Source organism: Puntigrus tetrazona, chromosome 10, assembly GCF_018831695.1.
Source record: "Puntigrus tetrazona isolate hp1 chromosome 10, ASM1883169v1, whole genome shotgun sequence".
NCBI classification, from domain to species: Eukaryota; Metazoa; Chordata; class Actinopteri; order Cypriniformes; family Cyprinidae; genus Puntigrus; species Puntigrus tetrazona.
The window spans coordinates 8,082,635-8,104,890 of record NC_056708.1 but is presented as its reverse complement, the minus strand read 5'-3'; the positions used below and the strand labels follow the sequence as shown (position 1 = coordinate 8,104,890).

Genomic DNA, 22,256 nt, shown 5'->3' with positions numbered 1-22,256 from the left:
TACCCTTTCACCGTGCCATCCCATTTGATTACACATAACTTAAATTCTGAAGTTATTTATTCTGTTTTATTTGTGTGTATGGATTACCTCTTTCAACAGCATTTATAGAAATACATGAACTGTGAAAAATGCTAATGCATTCAGTGTATTATATACGTTAAAAGTTATATAATGCTCTGTAGTCAGAACTCGAATATGAACTGCTTTATCAAATTTTTGCTATAATGTTATGTGATACAATGCATTCTCAATTTCAGTACCTGTGAGTTCAGATGACTGGATTCTCATTGTGTTACTGTTCATGATCTTTCTTCCAAATCTACCCTTCATACCCTTTCATAGATATCACTGTTGCTTTTCCCATGTTCTCTGTACATTTTCTCTCTTCTGTTGTTGTTTTGTTTTTTTGTTTAAGAAGCCAACAAACTAACACCAGTTTCTCTCCTGAAGTGTTCCTTATCTGTGTTTGTGTAGCATGTAATTATGCAGAAAGGAACTGTTTTGTATAAATGTTAAATGTTATTGATGCATAAGAGAACTTCAACTTGCTGAGAAAACATCTCCATATATACATTTCAACAGTTTGGATTGTGTTCGTGGAAATGAGTTTCAAATGCATTTATCGTCACAGATTTACTCAGTGTTTATATATAGTCTTCAAAAGCTTGATCATTTTGATGCTGGCTGGTGTTTGGGAACATTTACGGCTTTTACAACATTTTGAAGAGAGGGTTTTTTTTATGGTTGATGGTTTAGGAGCTCTTTCAACACTGTACAAATTATTCAGTGATTTTTAAGAGGGCTGGGTCTTGAAATTCAGATTTGGGATAAATCTGTTAAGGTTCATTAAAATAAAATGCATTTTGGCATCCCTGTGGCGCAGTTACCTAAACATTAACTGTCTTACAGAATGTTTGAATAAAACTCTTATGGTATATGTGTTAACAATTCAAACCCCGCAAAAACATCCTCGTTTATAATTGATCGCTTACAATTAGTGCACACTACTGAGTGTTAAAGTAACACTGAGTGAAGTTAATGAGATAATTCTCTGATTAGTTATGAGGATTGAGCATTAGTGATGAACAGCTGATGTCAACAAACAGAATCACTGAAGAAAAGAGAAACACAAGAAATAAAACTGACTTTAGCCACAGCTTAGAAAAAAATCAATTGAAATAAAGGCATTAAATCTGATTATACAACTTGTAAATAAGCATGATCAGCTTCACACATTACTAACCAGACTGATGCTATTTCTGTCAGATGTCTACAGAAGTGCTTATTGAGAGTTAACAGAGATTTAGGTACTGTTGATATTCTTCTTGTTTTTGGCACCACCATGATGGAGATCAGTGATAGCTTTAGTTCAACCTTGAACTCTTGAACCTTGATTTTTTTAACATTAGTTTTTCTTTGGCTGCTGTAAACATGCATACCTGTCTTGGGATTCTCACATATCTATCGCTATCATCCCTGTTATCATCTGCTACATTCACCTCCGGTGAAACCCCTGTAATTTGTATGATCATCATTAATGACATTATATGAACAATCACGTCAATACATTCCAAAGTTTGTCCATTTGCCAGATCTTGTATGAAACGCATCCTTCTCACACATTCGACACATACAAATTTTAACCCATTTGTCCCCTCAACTTGGCAACAACCCAGTGATGCTTCTGATATCTGCACATTAGTGATGCGCGGTCGGCGGTTATATCCGCAGGCGCTGTGGATAATCTGCGTGTCAGGCAATAAAAAATGCATTCTGATTATTTGAGGGTGTAGAAGATACCATATGTTAACTTATTTTTTTAATTCAGTGTTTTAAATATATTTTTTGAACAGGCATACGATATTGTGTGTGTGTGTGTGTGTGTGTGTGTGTGTGTGTTGCAGTGGCAGAGTTGCAGTGGCAGAAGACGAAAATACACATGTAAATTGAAATATAGCTTACACTTCAAAAGTCTATGGTTTATTTGATTAAATATGAGCTCTGCAAGTTTCAGTGTCAGGTGCTCCTGCGCTCCTTGGTTTACTGCCCTTACATGGGAAACGGCTATATTACTGGCAAAAAAGTATCTTCCCTCATAGACACAACCAAACCCCATCATTTTCTGAATTCACTCATTCGTTTTCATTCTCTCTGTCAGGTGGACTATATCAGTGAACTCATGTAGGGAATAGTGAATGAGGGAGTAGGGTGTGATTTCACACAGTCAAAGAGTGTCGATTAATACAAAGGACTGCAGAAAGATACTTTCTTGAAAATAACAAATATTACACAGAATGCATTGTTTTTTTAATTATAAACAAAGGACACATTTCCTCTGAACATCTAATTTAACTGCTAAAATAGTAGGCCTATATACACTAAAAGTTACAGAATGTACAGAATGTCTAAGCTCCATAATGCTTTAAAAAAGGGGAAGTAAGTTTTTGTCTTTGAATGCTCAGTAGAGAATAGAATAAAAAATTGCCGAATGCAGTAAATGGTCAAAACAAAAAATGCTTTCCCAAAAGCATCATAAGCCTGGGTTTATCATAGCTCCATTGGTGGCAATGGGTCTAAGATGTACTTGTGCTTATGACACTTTTGGGAAATGCAGCCCATGTTGTTTATAATTACAACAATACAAAAAATAATGTTGTACAAAATATCAGTTTGCAATATCAATCAGCAAAACAAGCTGTTTCTTGCAGCTAATAATAAGTTTAAGCAGATGACGCTGGACACATTCAAATAGCTACATATACTTAAAAAACCTTATCACAGATTTTAAGAATTTCCATTTACTAGTTGGTTTGACTCTCAATGGATAAGATAATGTTCTTCATTATTAGCTGCTCTCTTTCAATGGTCAGGATTATGTTCTTGAGCATCAGCAGCTCTCTCTCATCGGTCAGGTTTTCAGTCTTGGATATGAGCTGTTGTCTCTCTTGAGTGAGTGTGACACACAGCACTATGACTGCAGTCAGCAGAAGAACACACAGAAGAACCAAACACACTACAGCTGATCTGGGGCTTCTGATCTTCACTGAATCACTTCCTGAAGATGAACCAACATGACTATTTTGATTTATCCATTTTGTATAGCATATAACAACTGAAAACATCACAATTATCAAATGTGTGCTGTTATGTTGTGTGATCAAATGCATTCTCATTACCTGTGAGTTCAAATGACTGGATTTTCATCGTTTTTCTGTCTGTGGTGTCTTCTTGTAATGAGTCCCCCTTCTTCTTCCTTTCTTTTGCAAGGTCATTTTCATAGATATAATTTATGTGTTTCCCGTGTTCTCTGGACATATTTCCTTTTCTGTATTTTTGACTTCACTGTTGTCAAGATCGCAAAAAGCTAACACCAGTTTCTCTCCTGGAGTGGACTGTGTTGTGCTCCTCATCTGCGTTTGTGCGGCCAGTATTTATGCAGAAAGGAAGTGTTTTTGTGTAAAAGTTGTAAGTATTTTTGCATAAAAGGAACTTCTGGAACCAAAAGACACTGGAAGTAGTGTACTGTTTTAATAACAGCTATAATTTTTGTGTGTTCATGATTATTCACAGTCCCTGAGATGAATTTCTTCAGATGACTGCCTTCTGTAATCTCTTTTTCTACTTTAGCTCATCATCGATGTTGAAAATTATTTACACTTTCTGACAGTTTCAGTGTTGTTAAGATGCCAACATTAGTTTCTCTCCTGGTGTGGACTGTTTCAGTGGCCAGTATGTACAAGTACAAAGTCAAGACTTGCTCTTCCATTAGTGTGTATTATAATGTAAGAATTTTTAAAGGAACGTTTGACTGTAAATTGTGGACATATTTGTTACAGAAATAATTTACTCAAAAATGAACATAAAAATGGATTGTTTTTAGTTGTCATATCAATGTGCATTTACTTAATATGAAATGATGTCTCCAGAATCACCCCAAGATTTTTGACTTGATTTTTAATTGTTTAGCCCCTAAAGTCAAGGTATGCATTCACCTTCCGAACTTCATCTTTGTTTCCAAATTTCATCAATGCATTAGCAGGGAGAGAAATCTGATTATTCTGTGTAGTATCTTCTGCTCTCAGTCCAGTTCTTCTCATTGGTCATGTAGTAAGACTCCATTAAACATGCACAGTTTATGGTACCTCAAATACAGGCGTGCTGCTCGTCCATTGCATTGAGATGAACTCAAAAACAGCAGATCGATTGACGGAGTGTAAAAATCTGTGAAAATATATCTTTACTATAACTTATACTCAGCCTTCGATTCACACACTGTTGAGAAAAATCTGAGAATTCATTATCCCTTTGGCTGATGTTAGGCATCATTTAGGCGCCTGAGTAAAAAAGTAGCTGCAATGCGAGTGATTTACTTGCAATGTAGAGGCTTGTCCCAGATTTTCTTTTAAACTTTTGGTTTTTGGTGTCGACTAATTTTTCTTCTGAAGTGGACTGTGTTGTGTTCCTCGTCTGTGTTTGTGTGGCCATTAATTATGCAGAAAATAACTTTAAGGAACTTCAGTACACTGGATTTTTGCCACTCTGTGGATTTGGTTCATTTTAATGAGGTTTAAACGCAAACTGTATAAAGACATCATCTTAATTTTTAAATTCATCAGTGGCTAGAAAACTTTTTATTTCTCCTAAATCAGCACTCCAGGATAACGACTGATCTTAGCGTCTTCTACACGTTCGTTCCACTTGCATTTCCCCAAAATTCACTTAACACAGTCGCATGTAGCCATGCTTTAAGTGCTACTTAGGAGTCGCTATCCATTGGTCAAGTGGTCAACTTATAGAAGGGTTTGTGATTGTATGCATGCTAGTTTATTGAAATATTGACCTAGTGCTATGTTCCAGACAACTCTGACATAATATAATAGTTTAAGTATAATATTAATATACAATATACAATAATAATATATCCACGTCTATCCATTCCAAGAAGTGGACTAGACCACCATGCTTAAATTATAGCCTGTATTGGGTAATGACAGTTTTAGTTATATTACATTAATTACCCATTTGTGAGCACGTAACCCAACCCCTGGCCCTAAACCTACCATTTGTCAATAAAACACAAGATATGAAAGGCAGATTACCATCTTTATTTCTTCAAAAAGGATTAATATTCCAAATCAAAAGGCAAAAGGATTTTATTTGTGAGAGGAATAGACGCGATCACAGTCTCTGTCCGCCGCTTGCTGCAGTCTCAGCAGAAAATGCCGCCAGAAGAAGCTTTACGTCAGCCTTGGCTGTGAAATGCCATTGGCTCTTGTGTGTCTCATGACCAATTGCTTCATTCTACAGGACGGGAGTATCATTTTGAATGAGATGTGAGTGAGCATGTTAACGGTGCTTGATCATTTTTAGTGATTAAAACTTTGTGTTTTACTCTCTTCTTCGCATAAAGACATTGTCTTGGCTTCGCATAAAGACATTGGCTTTTTTTTTAATACAAATTAAGACAAACAATTGAAAGCAAAGAAAAAATTACACTAATGGGGTACTGATGCAAAAGGGGATAAAAAAGTGTTGAACTTTGACGAGCTGGGAGGGTTTTTTTAATAAAAAACCAAAAAGCTTGAAAGTTGTCTTTTCAGAATTTTTAGGGGAACTTTAATGTTTTTCAAGTTGAAGTTCATTTTAATTGACAAAGCGTATTAAAAGTCCTGCAAAATCATCATATACAGACAAGGCTTGAGTTGATAATTTTAGAGGAGTTTAGGTTTAATGTCATAATACAGTTCTGTAAATTAATACAAATGTATTGGTTTTTAAGATCAGGTGTGTTTTATCTTAACCATAAAAACCATGTGAACAACCTTTGTTTTAGTCAAACATGTTTTAAATACTGCATTGTTTTGCAATAACCGGTGATGTACTGTATAATTAAATAATGTACAGATAATAAATGAAGACTCTGACACGTATGTAGCTGAATACGATGTGATGTTCACTCTCAAGGCATTTCTGGTTAAAAGGAATGCACTTTTGGAGTCCAGTTAGCATATTGTGTGTTGTGGACATGAATAAGAGGAGACAAATAAAATGAACAAGGCTGATAAACACTGTTTTAAATGAGAATCAGTTATTACAAAAGTTTTGTACTGTTCAACTTGTCAAAAAGGTGTGTGACGTTCCTATGGCAGTATGAGCTGTGAAATCCTTTTCTCACAGATCCATTGATAAGGACCATTACACGTAACATCATGCCACCCTACTAAATTAGCAAACACTGGCTGAGCCACAGCTACAGTCATAGCACAGTCCTCTGCTACTCCTCTGTTTGGTTGTGTATTCGCCCAGAAGCTGAAAGTACAGATCAGCATTAGATGTTTAGTGCTGCTTTCTGTGTGATATGATGTTGACTGTGAAAATCATTTATTACATAACAATTTGTTTAATGTAGAGATGTATCACCCAGAGTTCAGTGTGCTGCCATCAACCCATTGCCAACCTCCCTGCACAAACGTCAGACCAATCCAGACTGCAGCAGAACCAGACATGTTCTTAACAAAGTCCTGAGCAGATGAAACAGACATTAAGGCCATGAATAGACACATTTCATCTGACCATCTCACATTTATCTGCTAAATATTATAAATATACAATCTTTCACTCACATGTTCCTCTCTGTTGTTTATGATGATCAGATCTGCTCCTTTCTCTGTACAGTATCTTCTGCTTTCAGTCCAGTTCTTTTTCTCATTGGACATGTAGTAAAAACTGGATTTATAGCAAGTCCATTCAGCTGTTAACAGAACCAGTCAACAAGTCACATTCATCAACCCAGCTCCGTCATGCTCTAAACATATCTGCTGGATAGAAAATAACTATAGACTAAAGAAAATTTACCACATATCTGGAGTTGATTTCTTAGCTGGTCTCTCTCATTGGTCAGATTTGTGTAGTTGAGTATTAGCTGTTCTCTCTCATTGGTCAGATTTGTGTAGTTGAGTATTAGCTGTTCTCTCTCATTGGTCAGATTTGTGTAGTTAAGTATTAGCTGGTCTCTCTCATTGCTCAGCTTTGTGTTGTTAAGTATTAGCTGGTCTCTCTCAATGATCAGGTTTTCAGTCTTGGATATGAGCTGTTGTCTCTCTTGAGTGAAGATGACACACAGCACTATGACTGCAGTCAGCAGAAGAACACACAGAAGAACCAAACACACTACAGCTGACCTGGAGCTTTTGTTCCTCACTGAATCACTTCCTGAAACTGGCAGACGTTATATTAGTCTATTTTCCTTTCAATTTCTCCATCCAATTTACATAAGCATTTATGAGTAAATGTATTAACTGTTAATCTCAGTTACCTGTGTGTTGAGGTGTTTGGGTTTTCGATGCTTGTTTGTCAAAGTCCTTTTTGTCTTTCTTATGTTTTATATCTCTTACAGCCTCGGCACTCACATAGATATCAACCATCTTCTCTATTCCTTCTTCTGAATCCATTATTGAATCTTTATCCATACCATCATTTACATGTCCAGACATCTTCAGAGATTGAAGTGAAAATGTGACGTATTAAACAAATCTATAAGTCATATCTAACTAACTAATATTTCTCCCACTTCATTGCATTCATGATGCATATATGTGCTTCAGGTAATGCTTCATGCATTTATGCAAAAGGGAACTTGCAACATGTAGGAAGTTAACACAATCACAATCTTTTGTGATTGGATTGGTGCTTAAGGGAGTGACTTCTTTTGTGCAACTGTGCAACAGTTTTTAATAAAACATTTATTTGCTATTAAAAAATGTATTTTTACTTTAAACATTAGCAACTTAGATGGCACTTAGTTGGCAGTTCATGGGAATACTGAAATATAAATTTAGAAATGATTATGTTGTGAGGCAAGATGACACATTTTCTCTCTCTCTCTCTCTCTCTCTCTCTCTCTCTCTTTCTTTCTCTCTCTCAGGATATCTGAGGAAAAAATACTTTGCAAACTTCACAACTTCCCATTCCATTGTAAGAAGATCAAGCACAGAAGACAGATAAACTCAAATTATAATTTTGGGAAAGCAAATGCTCTTAATTTCCCTTTTATTCAATTGCTCACTGGCATGTGACTCATGGGTTCATTTAAATCAAACAGATATTGAACACACACAGTGTCAGACATTCTTCTGTATTAGAGAATGGTTCTAACTACCGGCTGTCAAGATGCTTCATCATGGTCTCTTTGTTCTGAGACTTCAGAAAAGCTAAACTCAGCAGGCAAGCCAGCTAAAACTATTATGTTGCTAAACTGTCAGACAACTTTTCCCTCCTCTCTGTCGTCTACTTTCTCTTCGTCTCTCCGCACAATTTCTCCCACCTGAGGTTTTAATTGTCGGAGCTACTGAAGCGACGTGACAGAAGTCATTTTGTGGTCCATTATGTTTGTATGCAGAAGACAGGCCCAACAATTAGCATGTCACTGAAAAGCATTGTTCTACACTTCCCAGTCGTTAAAGGTAATCTTCCTGAAAAATGCACTCTTTGCTTTAGTCAATGCCTTCATATGGGTTATATGTCTCTTAAGGAGATACAGTGAACATTTGTATTTATTTATTAAACATGTTTTTTAATCTGAATGTCCTTAAATAACGTTTAGATCAAGTTTTAGTTTAAACAAGTTTTTAGTCTGTTTAGTGCATAAATCTTGCTTATGTAATAATTTACATTTTTTTATAAAATAATAAAAAATAAATCAAATAAAAATAATTTCATGCATGCATGTATGTCTAATAATAATAATAATAATAATGGTCATTTGAAAATGTATCTCTTATTTTGAATTTTTAAAAAAAAAAACAGAGCAAAACAAAAAAAACGAACAAGTTCCTGTGACCTAATCAAAGGTTTGCTGTTTTTTTACCTTTTTAGGCATGCAATTTTTAATGTATTTTTTTCTTAAATCAGCATAGTAATGTTGTTACTGTTCTGATTCTGTCGGGAGTCTTTTATAGTCTTTACCTTTTATATGTGTAATAAAAATCTTCAAAAACACGTTAATGTTGTTTTAGGAACATAACAAGGTAACAGGAATAGAGTTTCCTCTTTTCTCTTGTACAAACCACAAACTAGAGGAAGTTGATCAACTACATACTGTAGCAGACTTTCTGTTATTCTCATATTTCTGATTAGCAAAAATAGCATAAGAGTATTTCTGTGCTTCTGTATTGTCACACTCCACTGTTCAATAGAAAAAAAAGCAACAAATATGTTGAATATAGGAGCTTATATATTCCAAATTATACATTCAGTGTCCTTTCCCACAGTTTTTCACTGTCAGTCAATCTTAAACGCTGTCTGTAGAGAGAGGAAATTTAAAATGGCCCCTGCTTATTTTCCAACATTTTGATTGGCTGCTACCCTGGAGCGTGTATCAGGTCTTTGTCTGGGTTGACAAGAAGTCAGGCATGAAGGATATGACATCGTAATGAGTCACCGTTATCGCGGCCATTAGAAGGCCCGCACACTGAAGTTTGAGTGACTGCTGTAGGAAGGCAGACGCTAACGGCCCGCGTGGATCCATCAAGCGCCTGCCATTGTGCGTCCGCATTAGAGGGGCAGCTTTCTAATGGTAATTGAGTTTGTTTCGTTTGGCGAAAGCAGGAAAAATGCCACCGGCTCCACTGATGAGGGTCCTTGATTAGGCCTCAGCTTTATTTGCCATTCTTTTTACAGAACCGGAGAGAGCGCTCCACATAAATGATGAGACAGGCTCTCTTCAGCAGGGCCCCGAGAGGGAGTCTCACGGTCCCAGCGGGTCCCCGGTGCAGGCGTAATGTGGGAGCTTTATGCTGATGTGAAATGCCAAGGGTGCAGGCATCCATCCATCATCGTTACGGCTGAGGCTTCTGTTTGGACTCAATACAGAAGACACATTTTATTCCCTACATTAATTATTTTGAACTCTCATCGCAGCTTTAGTTTATTTTCACTCACGGTGCATCTCGATTAGTGTTGCCCAGAACAGATTCTTCAGCTCACATTCATCTGATTACATGGTGCAGTTTACTGGTGAACATTATATTAGATATTACACACTAATTATGACTTAAGCCCCATTCACACAAATAATTATATAGATACCTATACAGGTAACGATATCGGTGTCCACACCAGCGGATGATATTACCTGTTTAGTCTGAGTGCACATGTTTCTGCCGCTTTAAGTTCTTGAGCTCGATTGAATAGGATGGGTTCCGATTGGCTGCCAATGTTTGTTTCATCAGCTGGGAAAAAAAAGTTCTGGAAGTGATTCCAACGATATTGTGTTTTTATCGTCGTATACTGGTATGGGTTCTGCTATTCTTTAACATCGAGAAAGAACTATAGCTTTATTGAGCTTTATAGAGCTTGATGTGAGCAGGTCTTTTGACTCTATTTACTAGTTTACATTTTGGTGAAATGGTGGATAATTTGTATGAATTTTCATATAACATACTTATACCGTAGTGAAGGTTCAGCTCGATCTCACAGCAAGTCATACATATTTTCCGAGGTGGCTAATTCGTACAAAATTATTGTAACAAAGGCGCAAAGGACGAGTTAGAATCCATTTGCAGTAGTTTATTAAACACAAGGGCAATAATCACAAATGTTAAAAAACAGTCTTAAACAGGCAGACAATGGGTCAAACCAGATATCAATCCAAATCAGGTAAACAATACAAAGGGCAAATCCTGGAATCGATGAGCAGGAAAACAGGCAGAGATCATACACAGGGAGAATGCTCGGTAAGGCAGATAGACTGGCAACATTTCGCAAATGGCACATGGAAGGCCTTTGGTTACAAAGCCCTCAAACAAGAAGCGAAGCGAGAAGAAGCAGAGGGGCTGAGCACAGCTAGTACTCGGGCGAGGGCTCCTTCTGCTGGCTTGGCGCTACAATAACCTCAACAATCTAAAACATACATATTTTATTGTCAGTTCCTATCTGAGTTGCCAAGTCATATGAATACGTACGAATGACCTACACCTAACTCTGCTCCTAAACCAAAATCTTACAAGTGAGGTCATACAAATTCTTACAAATTAGCCACCTCGTAAAATACTTACAGATTATCTGTGAGACTGTTTTGGAAGGTTATATCTACAGTTGAGGTAAAAATCTAAATTCACATATGAAATTAATATGAATTTTGTTTTCCTGTGAGATCAGGTTGTACATATAATTAGCAGTGGCAAAACAACCAAAATCTGTTATTCTTTCTCACACAAATTTTAATTACCGAGAAGATTATTGTATAACGAAAGCAAATTTTCATACAGAAACATGGTTCGAAAAAAAAGTACTCAAAATTGCAAAGAAACAGGGTTAAATGGTGGGAAAATAAGCTTTTATTTCATATTTTCTATTGGGGGTGGTTACTGTGTAAGGACTGGAGTATGTTATTGTTTAATGCAAAAGAGTATTGACATTCAGTTTCCTAACTGCTGAGATGTGGTCATGAACCAAAATATTGGCATCTGTTTTGAAGAATTTTGAAAGTGCTTTCATCCAACACTCACTGGACGTTTCAGCCAAAACATGCAAGAAACAAAAAAAAGAATGTCACCACAGCACATATTTTTCATGAGCCGCGTTGTAATTATCCGCCAAAAGTCTTTCACAATAAACCAAGGAAGGATACTGTACATAATAGCAGAGGATGTGACGCAAGCCACATCTTGCTGGAATTTACATCTTATACTGCAGCAATAAACATTCGTTCTGTGAACAGTAAACTCTCTTAGTAAACTGATAAACAAAGTGTCCTTTAACGTCAGCAAAAAGGTCACTGTGTGTTCCTGCTGAAGAATATTGAGAGGCTGATTTGTAGCAGTGAACTTTTCGTTACGAATTTAAATCATTAATACTTGTCCGTAAATGTCAAACCGGTAATAATACTCAAACCAATAACATGATGTTGTTGTTAATGAGTTAAAAGCAATCCACTAAATGAGCTCCTTCATTATGAGTTGTGTTATTATGGGATGCTTAGCTTCATCTTAAATATGGGATAATCAAACATTGTATTTCACAAAGGTGCGATAAGTCGTTCCAGTATGGTCTGTACCGTATTACTGCCCCATAAACACAGAGCATCATTTAAGCAAATTGATGTTTACGTTTTTTTTTTAGTTCCTGTAATTCCAGTGTTAGACATAAAGTGAAGCCTCACCGGACTGCTTGACTCAGTGCTGCTGCTGCTCTAGCCCAACTTCATTAGAGGAACATAGTTGAAAGCAATATCAGATGTCAGCGAAACCGCAGTGCCCCATAGACTACAGTAACTGAAACTGCAGGCTAAAAAAGACCAAATCAAGTGTTAGACTGAGTTTCATCTGCTTTAAACTGTTAAAAGTCCCCCAGCGGTGCCTGCAGACACCCACCCTCACACGAAAACACAGTACGCCAGCATTTCCAGCACTCCTGCTGTAATGTACCTGCACTTGTACAAGTTTTTGTCAAGCCTAACGCTATTTTATGCATTTCAGAAGAACTTATAAACCTCATAAAACCTATGAAAAAAGCACAAATGGAAATGGAAAAAGCAAATATATTATATTCACTTTAAACTATAATGTATATGCTAGGATTCCATCACCCTATAGAATTTCTCTTGACTAGGTAGGCCTGTGTAGAAATTATTTATTTGCTTGTTTTCCGTATTTAACGGTATGTGAAATATTACACTTTTAAAAAAGCTGTTTTCCATTTCAATAAGTATTCAAATGTATTTGAATATTTAAATTTTCAAAAGCCATTATAAAGCCTAATATGCTAATTTAATGCTCAAGACACATTATTATTATTATTGTTATTATTATATAGAATATAATAGAATATACATAGCTGTGAAATTTTGGGAGGGAAATTAATAGTAAAATAAATTATCCAAACAGGACAGCAGATACAGAGTATATACTATATTTTCACCTGAATAAATCCAGGGATAAATGTGAGATTTATCTGCTGTGAGTTTGCTTAAAAGGTATTTTGTTTATTGATTCTACACAAATTCACCATTGTGTTTGCCTACAAATTAGTGTAAGTGATCATTCATTGTGTTTCGGGTGAACAAGATCAGTCTTGTCATAAGGAAGTGTTTGGCAGGTTATGCAAACAACCGCACACGCGCACAAACACACACACACACACACACACACACACACACACACACACACACACACACACACACACACACACACACACACACACACAGACAGACTGGCCTGAAAAGTCAGTCTGCACTGCTGTGATTAATGTTGTATCTGAAAATGACAGAGGAAGTCCTGAATAATGCAGAATCCGAGGGGTCCGTTTTTTGCTTGCAGCGACTCTGCGTGTGGTTAAAGTATGACTAGAGAGATGTTTCTGCTGACCTCGATTCCATCTCCATGAACAAATCCCAGGTGTCTTTGTGCTGTCAGACGCACTCTAAATTGCTTTATCAAGTGGCCCCTTATGTATTTATGAATGCTGTGTGTGGATTGCGTGCTGTGAACGAGGGTCTGCGCTTTTGTGTGGTAAATGAATAATAGACGGAGTGGAAGGGAAATATGGATGAGTTATACAAGCAGGCCTTGGGGTGGATGAGGGTGGATAAACTTCCCCTTCATCCCTCTTCTGACAAACCACCCTGGAGAGTCACCAAAACATGCTGATTTGTTCAAATACCATAATTTCTTATGAAGAAAGGCACGTGGAAGCGAAAAGCCACGCTAACATGCATGGTAGGTGAAAGGCAGAGAAATCTGCATTTTCCTTGTCATCTAGTAGAGGCTTTCTTAGAAACACCTCCCCCCTGCGTCGGACCATCTCCTCATGCTCTTTCTCTCTCTCTCTCTCTCTCCATATCTGTCTTTCCCTTTGAGGGTTTGGCGCTATCCTCATTACAGAAAAGCCGACACGCAGTCGCACGGCTGCTCTATCGGCATCGATTTCACCGGTCATTGATGAAGAGCCTTCCCTCAGGAGTCGTCAAACTTCAAAACTGCGCTCAGAAGTCTTTGTTAGCGAGTTTCCACAAAGTGACACAGTGAAAAGAAATAAAAGTAGCCCGAAAATGAGAGGCCAGGTCTTGTTATGAAATATTGACAGTCTGACATTTGCTCTGTATGGTCTGTGTTTTCATTCTGTCTTCCGTTCCTCTTTAGATCCAGAAAGATGAATACGCCACACTTCCTCTTTTCTATTGCTTGCATTCAGTGTGGACCAACTTATATTTCTTTTAATATGTATTGGAACTAGTCTTGAAGAAACAGTTCACCCAAAATGCAAACTCTCATCATTTATTCACCCTTGTGCCGTTCAAAGTGATTATATTATATATGTATGTGACCTTGGGCCACAAAACTATATATATATATATATATATATATATATATATATATATATATAAAATATAACAATATATATATATTCTATGAGAGAGAGAGAAAATTGCCTTTAAAGTTGTCCAAATGAAGTTTTGGCAATGCATAATTAAGTTTTAATATATTATATTATTGTGATAAATATATAATTTTAAGAAATAAATATAATTCTATTAAATTATATTCTATAGCTAAAATTATTTCTTTTAAAAATATCTTTAATTCAAAACATGAAACTATATATTATATATAAAATACCCTTTGAATACTTCATTGAATAATAAAGTATTTATTTATAATAAAGTATATAATTGTTTATTTATATACTCTTTATTATTTTTTTATTTTTTCAATTCTAATAGAATAGAATAAAAGCAGTAAATCTTCTTCTGAACAGGTTTATTCGGATTCAGTCTGAATAAGTCTTTGAAGCAACTAGTTCAAACCTTCTTTTTATTTTATTACTCTGACTGTGTCTGAAGATATCTCCTCCTTGATGTGCAGAAAAATTATATTTTATAGTCAACGGGCCTCTGCATGTGCTGCGTTTTCGCTCATGTCTGTGGAAACAATTTTTCCCCCCTACATCCATCAATCACAAGATACGAGCTCGCTCTAAACTATTCATTTGAAGAAACAGAGCGAACTGCGTGGAAAAAAAATATGTGGTTGAGTAATGGGCATGCCTGAGCTGTCTGTCATTCTTAGCAGTACCTTTTTGACTCCACTATTTTGAAAGATTCATGATTTCTATATCCTTCAGCTTACTGGAAATTGGAAAATATAACACAAGCACATAAGGGATTTTTGTAATGTCCGAGGTGTCAGTGTTTTATAGAGCTGCCGGCTGCACCCGTCGCTGTAGGGGGTCCGGGATTTTACTGAAGTCTTGTTTGAAACATGGCCTGGGGAGACGGGACGAATATTTACAGATCAAACTTCTGGCTTTTAAGAGAACTGTGGCAGAATGTGTGAATGATGGAGGCATTTGTATGTTGTGACTTTGGACTGAATTGCTGCCTATTGGCTAGAAGGTTTGGTAAAATGGTGCAAAAGTGTGTCTTTCAATGGACGTCTGTCAAGTCAGAAATATGACTCTTTTATTTTATATATTGTTTTATATATATTGTCTTTTTTAATGTGTAAAAAGGTGCAGAGATCATTCAAAGTATATTTTTTATATTTATTTACATATTCCCATTAATTAATGGCAATATAATTTACTATATGTAGCCATGTGCAGTTATTCTTTTTACAGGAAAATTGCTACACTTTTTAAGAAATTAATGTAATATTTTTTTTAAAGCTTAACATTTGAGGAATAACAAAAGTCATTCAGGCAAATGTTTTCTTCTTTTCAGCAAGCCTGCATTTATTTGATCCAAAATACAAAAACAGTACAATTTTACTATTTAAAATAGCTATTTTTCTATTTGAATATTTTTATACTTTGTGAGACAAAGCTGAATGTTTCGCATCATCCATTTCGCATTTGAAAGATAATTTCCTTCCTAAATGACAGCCGTGGAATTTGTCTTTGAATTAACTGAAAATAAAAACTGACTTGAAATACGCCTTCCTCCTTTTAAATGTAAATCATTCTCGGAGGTGTTTTCAGTTCCTCAAAACTCAGAAGAAGTACATAGAACGAGAGCGTGACACTTCCTATGTGATGAATGCTAACGCTAACAGGTTCTTTACCTTCTCGATCATTGCTGTGACCTTTTAGATAAAATCATAGAGAGCTGGGGTGCTATAAAATAAAAAAGTCACTTGCTTATATTTTGCTTTTCGACAGCCGGATTTGATTGGAATCCGATCCATCCATTTAGCTCCAATCAAGTCATCGCATTTGAATAAAATTTATTTGTAAGGTCAAACAAAACTTCCCATGTTCATCCAGGAAACGATCTGCATGATCCGAGCGCCCACAATCACGTATTGTGTGCGGAGGTGATTGCGTTTACGGCTCAGCTGGGTCTTTTTGTTTATTTAGCTGATGTGCAGGTCGCTGCCGAGGAATACCGGCGTGATCACTTTAAGCAGGATAAATCAAATATTCCAGATTAAATGAAAAACAAACACAACAGTGCCTCTTTGTAATGTGAGACAACAAGGTAGATTCGACGAGATGTAATAAAGATGACTCGGAAAAAGCTCGATTAAGTGGGCGCGATTAGATTTATTAGCCCATTTGCATGAAGATGGTCACCGCTTGCCTATCAAGCGATGATGACTCATGGGTTCGTAGCGGGGAACATGAAAATATCCAGATGAAATAATTTCCAGTGCAATTTATGTGATTGCGCTTGATCTAATTTGTTTTCTTCAGCTTTTTTGCAGTGTTTATCTTATTATTTAGGCCTGTGCTAGCATGCTAACGTACCCATGAAAATCACAACCTCAGTCTTGATTTGAGGTAAACCGAGTGTAGCTTTATAACCCAGACTTTTTCACCTTTAACTGGTGGAAAAGATGCTGACAGGATGATTTCTGAGTGCTATACAGATGTCAGAGACAGAATGGTAAACCACACATTACAGTTTCATGAGATTCTGCGTTTATAAAGTGTTTTTTTTTTTACGGCAGCCCGTGAGCAAAGTGTACATGAAACCCTAAGCTAGGCTTTAGTGATTAATAACACACTCTATCAAAGAACTCAGGTCAGACCTACTGAACTGAAATGTATGAACGTGAAATTTTATGCATCTTGATAAAGTTTCAATGAATATTTTAGGAATTCTGTTGGAGGTCTGAGGAAAGCTGAGATGGTGCCAGAATATGGGCTCGCTGTGGGGGGTGTTACAGAATCAACCTGCTCACATCCAATTAGTTTTATTTGTGTCCGATTATGTTAATTGCTGCTTTATGTGGCAACAAAAACGTTGCTTTTTAAATGTAGCTATGCATAATACATCCATTGTTGAACCAATGGCACCTGCTGCGAAGATATTGCAATAAAAGTGCCAGAAGCATTTTACAGGAAACCATTTATAATATTGCTGGCCTATTGTATTAATAATTTCATTCAATTACTTTTTTTTTTTTTTTTTTTTTTTTTTAATACAAAAATCCACTTTAAAAATTTGATTAACAGCCATTAGCGGGCTAGTTGACCTCAGCAAAAAAAAAAAAATAATAATAATAATTTTAATTTTAATAATTAATTATTTTTTCCCCTTAATTTCCTATCCCTTAACATGACAATAAAATCACATGAAATCTATCTATATATATATATATATATATATATATATATATATATATATATATATATATATATATATATATATATTTAATTGTACCAAATACAAAAACAAATTATATTTAAGTTTTTTTTTCTTTCCTTCTTTCTTTAGCTGACTTTTTTGCATTTATGACCTGTTTTTTGGGGTTTTTTTATGTTTTGTTTTTTGCGTGTGTGCGTCTATTTTTCACTTTTCTGGGCATAAAAAGTAATTTTTTCCATCAAATGTATGGTGGAAGATCCAGATCATATTTAGGTCAGCGTGTCATTTGTAGTCATTTAAACGCAGGTTTGGATGAAAGCCCTGCGATTCTTGAGAAGCCCTTGTGTGACATTTATAATATCTCAAGTGAGTGACTTGGATTAACCTGGATCCAAATCACACTCTGTATGTGTCAGGCGCTGCTCTCTTTTGATTATGAGCATGAAATATGGAAAGAGAAAGTGTGTGTGTGTGTGTGAGAGAGACAGAAGGATAAAAGAATAAGAATGGTACCGAAGATGCAACTACAAACAGAATGTAACCAAAGGAAATCAGATTTGTGTGTGAGAGAGAGGGAATAAAAGAGAATATGTCAGATCAAATGCTTTCTTATCACTGTAGCATATCAATATTTGGAGAATAAAGAAAATACAATGTTTTTTTTCTTCCTTTACAATGTCATTTCTGTTCCTGTACAGTACTCTATGGTGATAAAGGAATGTGACAAAAAACTCTTCGTCCTGCTTCATCCACGAAGTCATTGCTAATTTGATAATACATAAACTTTTAATAATGATTTTGGATTAATTGAATGTATTATTTACTACCAATGTTGCAGATTATTTACTATATATAATATAATACAATTCATATGTTTAGTATTAGAATTGAAATGTATTTTTTTATATATATATTATATTATATTTATATATATTATATATATATAATTATATATATATTATTATATTTATATATATTTTTATATATTTTAATACATTTTTATGTTTCTGTACTTTTCTTTAAAGTTGTTAAAAGTAAAAATACATACATTTAAATTAAAATCTATTGTTAAATAATAACTATTATTATTGTTATTATTATTATTTATTTATTTAATGCAAATTTCATTTCTCTGATCATTTTTCTTTTTCTGGGGAAAAAAAAAAACAAACAAACATAGCTGGACTTTGCATCCTACTCTCCGTCTCTTTCCGTCTACATTATAGTGTAAGCATTCTGATATTCTGAGCTGTAGTGTCTTATTTCACTCATAGCTATATACCTGCAATCTTATGACTCACATACGAGCTGGTATTGTCACTCTAGGAAAAACAGAGCATCTTTAAAGCGAAAAAGAGAGAGAGAGTAAGAGATGCTGATTTTATTTTGCTCATTTAGGTTCAGCAGAACCCTCTGCAGGAGTGGAGAAGCAATGAGCCCTAAACACTGGCTCTTCCTGATTTTATTTCATGTTATTTCATTTGATTTTATGCTATTTATTTCTTCCTCTCACCGGGGCGCTATAGCACGGCGGGTGCTTGCGGCTACGCTAAATTGCCAAATTACCATTCTGAAACAGCACAAACAGGGTATTAGCAATCAGGAGCTATTGCCACGCTGCCACCACTCGAGCGCTCGGAAGGTGCAGAGTGCTGACTTCTGCTCGTGATTTGCGCCGCATGCAGCCTGACGTCGGTAAAGGGCCTCGTTTTAAATATTTAAAGGGCCTGAAGGAGGAAAAAAGACTGAACAACCCTTTATTCTATAGATATATAGTCACAAATAAAGAGAAAGAGAGAACAATAAAATATGACTCACAAATTTAACTCCTGTTAACAAACATGAGTAAATAAAATTGTAAATACTTACTACTTAGATACGTTGGCTAAAACATATGTAGGATACATGGCACTTTTTTCTCCATGGTGACGGAAGCTTTAGTCCTCGTTATCAAAGACCTGAACTTCCTACAGATCTGACATCGCTTTTTAAAGTTAATAGTGAACATAAATAAAAAGGTTAACTGTAACATTTCTACAGTACATCACTATAGCACCATTATTAGCAAAACAAAAAGGTTTCCCGAAACACTTTCTTCATCCGCTATTGGTTGGCCAAATAAATAGCCCCGCCCCCATTGGTTGAGCTAATGATCACGCAGCAACTCCACTGGTTTAACTTGTTTCTCAGAAATAAACCTAAAGGTTTTAAAATATAGTCTGATTTTAGCGTGTAGCTAAATAAATATACTATAAAAGGTATAAAATTCATATTTTAGTTGAATTTGTCTTTGTTTTAGTTTCGTTATTTGCTTTCAACATGTATTTATATATCGATTTATTGCTTTTTGTTCGTTAAGTTTTTTTTGTATAATAGTATCATATTGAAATTCCTCTGAGGAACATGTTCTAGAACAGTGGTTCTCAAACTTTTTACAGTGCCGCACCACCCGGGGCATTTAACATTCTTCTGGTCTTATTGATCGTACGTCATGTTTTAAGTCATATTCTTACCATTCCATTAAGTGGAATGAATTCCATTTCATTTAAAACTAAAATCTCCATTAGGTGGCGCTAAGTGACCGTTTAAATGAGCGAGGCGTCATGTCATTCATTTATTAATTCAGTAAGGAGGCTGTAATTATGGGTTATTAATTACTGACTCTCCGAATCATTCAAAGCTACAGATTCACTAAAAACACTGCTGTTGCCTGGAGACGAACAGCAATTCTGTTGCAGATTTCGTTTTTTAAACAATATTGTTTGGAAATATTGGTTAAATGCACAATGTAAAATGTTATTTAAAATCAGTGTCATATTTGCAGTCGTTTGGGAATTCAGGGAAAATGGCATTCTTGCTTGTATATTGAGCATGAAAAACAGTAAACCGCACAGGGTAGGTTTCTATATCAACAAAGGTTTCTTAAATCGATCTCAATTCACGGTCTGTCAATATTTGTTCTTTATGCTATTAAGTGATACAAATCAGCATATTTAGCGGCATCCTATCACACGCACGCTGCTTGTGTGGATGCAGTCAGTTTTGATTGCAAAAAAATTAGGTCATCATTTGACATTTTACGCCACTCAAATGTTCCTAGTGGCAGTATTTTGCTTGTAGGAAATAAATGATTGGTTTTAATGTTACTTTAAGCTGTTGTAGAATTAAATGACTGCCAAAACTCAGCATATTGTTCGCACACACCCCCCCTTCCACCTCACCCCTTTTGAGAACCACTGTTCTAGAACATTTTTTTTCTGAGGAATGAGTCCCGTTCTACAGTCCACCAATAGTGAGTGATTTCTCCAGCTTGTCTGATATCAAGTCCATTTGTTTCTCCTCTTGTTTAGGTTGTTCAATCATCGTAATAGCATTACGGACAGCAGAATTTACTGTTTGAATTCAGCGGGAGGTCTTTCCCACTGAAACAAAAGTTTAGGACACAAAACTGAGTCAATAAATCTTTCACACACAAACTAGCCCAACCGGGACATCCTTCATTGTTTTATAGCGTGTGGACGCTGTTGTGTGTCTAGTGTAGTGTGTATCTCGCACGGCTGATACGGTATTTGTTAACCTACAAGTTGTCAAGAGTCGCACTGAAAATCTCATCCTCTTGATCTGAGCTTTTCCCAGCATAAATAATGCAGGTGTGTTGAATTATTCACTGATGTCCAGAATTCTCAAAATGGCATACTGGGATTTTGTCACCTTTTTGGCTTTTTTATCACCCTTTCTCCTTCTTTTCCTTCCTATTTCTCCTCCTACACATCCAGACTCGTGTAATGCATCCCTGGAGGATGCTGCTTAGTCGCTGTCACTCAAAACTTTGCCATGATTTTAACCAAGGCCTGAAAAAGCTCAAACATTCAACTAACGATGGGTTTAAAGTGGAAGGCCCTCAGCAAATCTCCACATGGCGGGTTACTTCTCGAGTTCATAGCCACTTTTTATGACTATTTGGGTTTCTTTTTCCAACTTCAGACCAGAATAAAACCAAATCTTTTTTTTTTCCCTGGTCTCATGGCGTAAATGTATCTGGGTGCACTTTTTAGCAAGACACAAAATGCGTACCAACAAGTACATATCACTGCAGTTTCCAAAAAAGTGAACACAGGGAATATATCCAACATGACAACAGTCCTTGGATATTTAATGTAATAAAACATGCATATGTACCTATATCAACATAATAAAAATGTGCCAGGGGTCACATATTGAACCTCTGTTATAGCGGCACTAAGTGGACATTTCTCTTTGAAACTGCGGTGAATTAGATACCAGATTTTTTACCTTCATGAATGTGTACAAGTGAAGAAATTTATCTATTTTACAAGATGGTGATTTTCTTTCTGTGGCTCAAACAGTAGAGCATGGCACTAGAAAATGATAAGGTCATGGCTTAGATTCCCAGGAAAAGCAAAAACTCTTTGGATAAAAATGAGGTGGCTTCCAAATGCATCAATCCAAATTTCCCATAAAATTGTATGATTATTCATATGAAGATCCTCCCCTAAAGAGATCATGAGATTGTACCAATTCAAATGATTAAGCTACCAATTCGCCAAAATGTAAAATAGTTATGAATTGCCATGAGAGTGTGTTGGTTCAAAACATTTAAATAATGGTTCAGATCACATTGCTTGCACTGTTTGTTGATACCAGAAGG

The 22,256-nt window shown here is 35.8% G+C and overlaps 2 protein-coding genes across 4 annotated transcripts in view; one reads left to right on the top strand and one right to left on the bottom strand.

Moving 5' to 3' along the window:
• The window catches only part of cadm2a (cell adhesion molecule 2a), a 1,030,129-nt gene that overhangs the window by 927,599 nt on the left and 80,274 nt on the right, over window positions 1-22,256 (top strand). The gene's annotated exons all lie outside the window — the stretch shown is intronic.
• LOC122352901 (asialoglycoprotein receptor 1-like) lies at window positions 5,085-7,602 on the bottom strand. The gene is made up of 5 exons (XM_043250652.1): window positions 7,316-7,602; window positions 6,856-7,218; window positions 6,624-6,751; window positions 6,421-6,521; window positions 5,085-6,309 (listed from the first exon to the last, which is right to left on the bottom strand). Exons 1-5 carry the CDS (start codon window positions 7,491-7,493, stop codon window positions 6,141-6,143), a joined length of 939 nt encoding a protein of 312 aa, XP_043106587.1. The 5' UTR covers window positions 7,494-7,602; the 3' UTR covers window positions 5,085-6,140.

Bases quoted from the DNA above. Each gene is read 5' to 3' on its own strand.
- LOC122352901 (XM_043250652.1), bottom strand. From the start codon at position 7,493: ATGTCTGGACATGTAAATGATGGTATGGATAAAGATTCAATAATGGAT. The intron at 7,219-7,315 runs GTAACTGAGATT...AACGTCTGCCAG, and splicing joins CCAAACACCTCAACACACAG to TTTCAGGAAGTGATTCAGTG. The intron at 6,310-6,420 runs GTGATACATCTC...CTGTACTTTCAG, and splicing joins GGCAGCACACTGAACTCTGG to CTTCTGGGCGAATACACAAC.